The following is a 5000-nucleotide window of genomic DNA, read 5'->3' as shown; positions in this document are numbered from 1 at the left end:
AGAGAGAGAGAGAGAGAGAGAGAGAGAGAGAGAGAGAGAGAGAGAGAGAGAGAGAGAGAGAGAGGGGGAGAGAGAGAGAGAGAGAGACACAGAGAGAGAGAGAGAGAGAGAGAGAGAGAGAGAGAGAGAGAGAGAGAGAGAGAGAGAGAGAGAGAGAGAGAGAGCGAGGAGACGTGATCGTGCAACAAAGGAAGGAAGAGGAGGAGGAGGAGGAGGAGGAGGGCATAGGAGGGCGAGTGAGTTCAGATCAGCATTATGATCCGTGGGCCTGTTCCGTCAGCCACCTCCTTCTTAATAACGTCTTTTAGAAGTAGCTTTTGTGCGACTGAAATGAAAAATGTAATGGGGATGGAATCACCTAGTGAGTGTGTGTGTGAGTACGTTAATTCCAGGACAGAGGGAATGGGCATGTGCGATGTGTTATATGTGTGTGTGTGTGTGGGTCTGTGTGTGCGAGTGTGTGTATATGATGTGTGCGCCTGTCTGCCTGTGTGTGTGTGTGTGTGTGTGTGTGCCTATGTTTGTGTTTGCGTGTGTGTGTGTGTGTGTGTGTGTGTGTGTGTGTGTGTGTGTGTGTGTGTGTGTGTGTGTGCCTATGTTTGTGTGTGTGTTTGTGTGTGTGCCTGTTTCTGTGTGTGTGTCTGTGTATGTCTCTGTGTGTGTGTGTGTGTGTGTGTCTGTGTGTATCCCTGTTTGTGTGTGTGTGTGTGTGTGTGTGTGTGTGTGTGTGTGTGTGTGTGTGTGTGTGTGTGTGTGTGTGTGTGTGTGTGTGTGTGTGTGTGTATGTCCCTGTGTGTGTGTGTGTGTGTGTGTGTGTGTGTGTGTGTGTGTGTGTGTGTGTGTGTGTGTGTGTGTGTGTGTGTGTGTGTGTGGGGCAGGGACATGCGTGTGATCGCCGGTATGAATGTCAATGTTTGTGTACGTGTTCAAGTATAGATTAGCGCGTGTGTGTGTGTCTGTGTGTGTTTTTTGTTTCGCTTTTAGATGACATTGTCTGGTACACAGTGCCGTAGTCATCCACCCTGGTGATTCTGCATGCATACACTCGTCTTTTCTCAGCCCTCCTCATACATATTCAGGCCCTGGTACACACATACACACACACTAATCTATACTTGAACATGCACACACACACACACCTCTCCCTGGCAAACCCACAGACACACACACGTGCATACACACATAGTGAAGACATTCATTCCAAATAATACATTGAGACAAGTCGCTTTGTAACAAAACAAGTTGGCTTCTTTCAGAGGCAAGGAAATAACAAACCCGAAAACAAACACACACGTGAACACACACACACAAATACATCCTAATTTTAACAGTACAGATGTTCAACAGACACTGACTTACACAGACCTGTGTGCCACAGTGTGAAACAACTCTCACACACACGCACGCACGCACGCACGCACACACACGCAAAGACTTCACATATGCCTTGAGAAAAAAAATACAATACTTACACAGGGTCTTACACACACATAAACACAGACACAAAAACACACACACACGCACACATACACACAAACCCACCTGTCTCTGGCAGCCTTCCACGATGATGAGTTTCTGCTGAGGTGATGTCCGAGCGAACACGATCTCAGTGTGATTCCTCAGCAGGTCGTCAAGGAACTCCGAGCTCATGTCCTTCAGGTCTGACCCGTGCACCACGCACGCCTTGGCATCCCTGAGAGACACACACACACACACAAGCACACGCACACACACACACACACACACACACACACAAAATTGCAGGAACTGGAGAATCGGTTGTGCTTTGAGTATCCATTGACTTTTTCATGTAATTTCTCTCTCTCTCTCTCTCTCTCTCTCTCTCTCTCTCTCTCTCTCTCTCTCTCTCTCTCTCTCTCTCTCTCTCTCTCTCTCTCTCTCTCTCTCTCTCTCTCTCTCTCTCTCTCTCTCTCTCTCTCTCTCTCTCTCTCTCTCTCTCTCTGAGGACACACATACTTTCTTACTTGCACACACAGATAGACACACTGAACTTCTTCCACCCTCATATATATACGTCCTGTAGATCCATATTCAACAGGGATACCCACTAATGAGGGCTCTGGGCCCAAGTCTCCCCAAATTTGCAAAACAAAATGAAATCCCCTGGAATTTGACATGGGGAGGCGTAATATGCCATAGAATTTCATATTCAGATTCAGGTTTTTATTCAAGACGTGAAAAATATGATTTTAGTGGATACACTCCAATTGGTCACATACAGGAAAATGCAAATGTAGGCAGTCATAATGTAGTGCAGAGGCAAAGTATGAATTCCAGCAAAACAAACTACTGTTTGATTCTTATTGTGTGGGTTGGGATATCTTGCACTTGTGCAGTTTGTATTTCTTCTGCTGATGACTTTCTTGCACGCTGTGTTTTCTCTTTAGAGGAAATTGAACAGAATTGGCAGTAAAAAAATGTCCCAGATAATCAGATGTGGGCGGGGGGGGGGGGGGGGGGTGTTGGGGAACATTTGCCCTAGGAAAGAAAATTCAAATTCCAACAGATACGTATCACTTCAGTCTCTGAGAGTTTCAGCCCCTCAACCCTCTCTCTCTCTCTCTCTCTCTCTCTCTCTCCCTCCCCCCTCTCTCTCTCTCCCTCCCTCCCTCCATTTCTCTGACACACACCTGGGGTCAGCTCTCTCTCTCTCTCCCTCTCCCTCTCCCTCCCTCCCTCCCTCCCTCCCTCCCTCCCTCCCTCCCTCCCTCCCTCTCTCTCTCTCTCTCTCTCTCTCTCTCTCTCTCTCTCTCTCTCTCTCTCTCTCTCTCTCTCTCTCTCTCTCTCTCTCTCTCTCTCTCTCTCTCTCTCTCTCTCTCTCTCTCTCTCTCACCCACCTGGGGTTGACTTGGCTCAGGGGAATGTTGAGTCTCGCAGCGATGTCCTCCACCGTCTCGTTGCCCTCAGAAATGATGCCCACTCCCTTAGCGATGGCCTTGGCTGTGATTGGGTGGTCGCCGGTTACCATGATCACCTGACCAGTGGGGAGAGAGAGGGGAAGCCTGATAAATGACCCAGCATTATTGCAGGAAACACAACAGCATGTTATCTATGCAATAGGTGATGCATGGCTATCATCCCTTAGGCTGTCAAACCAAACAGTGTGCTGTGCTGTGGCTGTGTGTGTGTGTGTGTGTGTGTGTGTGTGTGTGTGTGTGTGTGTGTGTGTGTGTGTGTGTGTGTGTGTGTGTGTGTGTGTGTGTGTGTGTGTGTGTGTGTGTGTGTGTGTGTGTGTGTGTGTATGCATGTGTGTGTGATTGTTTGTGTGTGTGTGTGTTTGTCCTTGCATGCATGCATGTGTGTGTTATCGTGTGTGTGTGTGTGTGTGTGTGTGTGTGTGTGTGTGTGTGTGTGATATTGTGCGTGCGTGTGTGTGTTTGTTATTGTGTGTGTGTAAATGTGTTTCTGTGTGTATGTCATTATTCAGCACACGTTCAATTACCGACACTGTATTCAGTTAACTGGTCTAAAAAGAAAAGCTCATTAGTTGCTATCGGTGTCAGGCGAGGGTTTATTTTGCAGATGATACCAACAAACACCGACTTGAACCAATCAGAAATAGTCATTGCAATAACCGGTGCTTTTCACCAGGGACGGTACCGCCCCCGAGGTGTGGAGTAACTGTTAGTTCACTCATTTAAAACACACACACACACACACACACACACACACACACGCACACACACACGCACACACACACACACCCACACACACACACAGACACACACACGCACACACACACAGGAGGAGGAGGAGTCAGCATGACACCCACACCCATACACACACACACACACACGCACACACACACACACACACATACACACACAGACACACACGCATACACACACACACACACACACACACAGACACACACACACACACACACACGCACACAAACACACACACACACAGGGGGGGGGTCAGCAGGCCAGCCGTGGTCACCTTGATGCCGGCGGAGCGACACTTGCCCACGGCGTCGGGCACGGCGGCCCGGGGCGGGTCGATCATGGAGATGAGGCCCAGGAAGCACAGCTGCTCCGTGGGGAAGTTGGGGTCCTCCGTGTCGAAGGCGAAGCCTTGGGGGTACTGGGAGGTGGACATGTTCAGATGGCAGAAGCCTGGAGGGGGAGAGAGGGGAGTGGGGAGAGGAGAGGGGAGAGGAGGGGGGAGGAGAGAGGGGAGAGGGGAGGAGAGAGGGGAGAGGGGAGAGGGGAGAGAGGAGGAGAGTGGAGAGGGGAGAGGAGGTGGGAGGAGAGAGGGGAGAGAGGGGAGTGGGGAGAGGAGAGGGGAGAGGAGGGGGGAGGAGAGAGGGGAGAGGGGAGAGGGGAGGAGAGAGGGGAGAGGGGAGAGGGGAGAGAGGAGAGGAGGGGGAGAGGGGAGAGGGGAGAGGGGAGAGAGGAAAGTCCCGGTTCAGGGGATCACTGCTTCAACGGGTCTCAGAATGGCTCAAATTAGCCAATGCTCATCGTGCTCATGTAAGATCACTTGGCAACCAGATCAGTCCTTAATAAGGGCCAAGGGCCAGAAGGAGCTCCAGCGAGTTAATAAAATGCAGCTTGAATTAAAATGTGGGAAAAACTCACAGGCGCTGGCCAAAATAAATGTGCAAAGAATCCATGTATTATTACTGCCTACTTGAATACTCTGGCTCTTCTAACAGGGAGCGCTCTAAAGTGTGTTATCCACTGCCTGTATGACACTGATTAAGATTACACTGGAGTGCCTTGGTACACAGTGTTGTCACCATGTTATATCTGTACCCCGCTTGCTTATGTCCATTGGTAATATAGACCTGGTAGAGGGAGCTGCCATGTTTTTGCTTGCGTGGAATGAATGACTTTGTTATTACACAAATTGCTCTCGCAAAGAAAAACAAAAACAAATAGAAGCAAAACCGTCCCTTGATAAAAGCAGAAGATAATTTCCAACACTGCCTGGCACTAATTCGAACCAATCCGAAAGAGTAACCGCGTAATTAT

General features: G+C 49.3%; 1 protein-coding gene across 2 annotated transcripts in view; it reads right to left on the bottom strand.

The window, feature by feature from the left end:
* The window catches only part of atp1a2a (ATPase Na+/K+ transporting subunit alpha 2a), a 55059-nt gene that overhangs the window by 14295 nt on the left and 35764 nt on the right, over positions 1 to 5000 (bottom strand). Inside the window, exons 1-3 of one of the 2 annotated variants that reach the window (XM_030362717.1) lie at positions 3964 to 4158; positions 2859 to 2995; positions 1543 to 1693 (exon numbers count right to left, since the gene is read on the bottom strand). In XM_030362717.1, the coding sequence (XP_030218577.1) occupies positions 1543 to 1693; positions 2859 to 2995; positions 3964 to 4122 (447 nt within the window). In that variant the 5' untranslated portion in view covers positions 4123 to 4158. Of the gene's footprint in view, positions 1 to 1542; positions 1694 to 2858; positions 2996 to 3963; positions 4159 to 5000 lie in introns of those variants that run through there. The other variant, XM_030362716.1, reaches the window with a different exon arrangement.

Source organism: Gadus morhua, chromosome 8, assembly GCF_902167405.1.
Source record: "Gadus morhua chromosome 8, gadMor3.0, whole genome shotgun sequence".
Taxonomy (NCBI): domain Eukaryota; kingdom Metazoa; phylum Chordata; class Actinopteri; order Gadiformes; family Gadidae; genus Gadus; species Gadus morhua.
The sequence above is the reverse complement of the archived record's forward strand: the minus strand, read 5'-3'. Positions and strand labels throughout refer to the sequence as shown.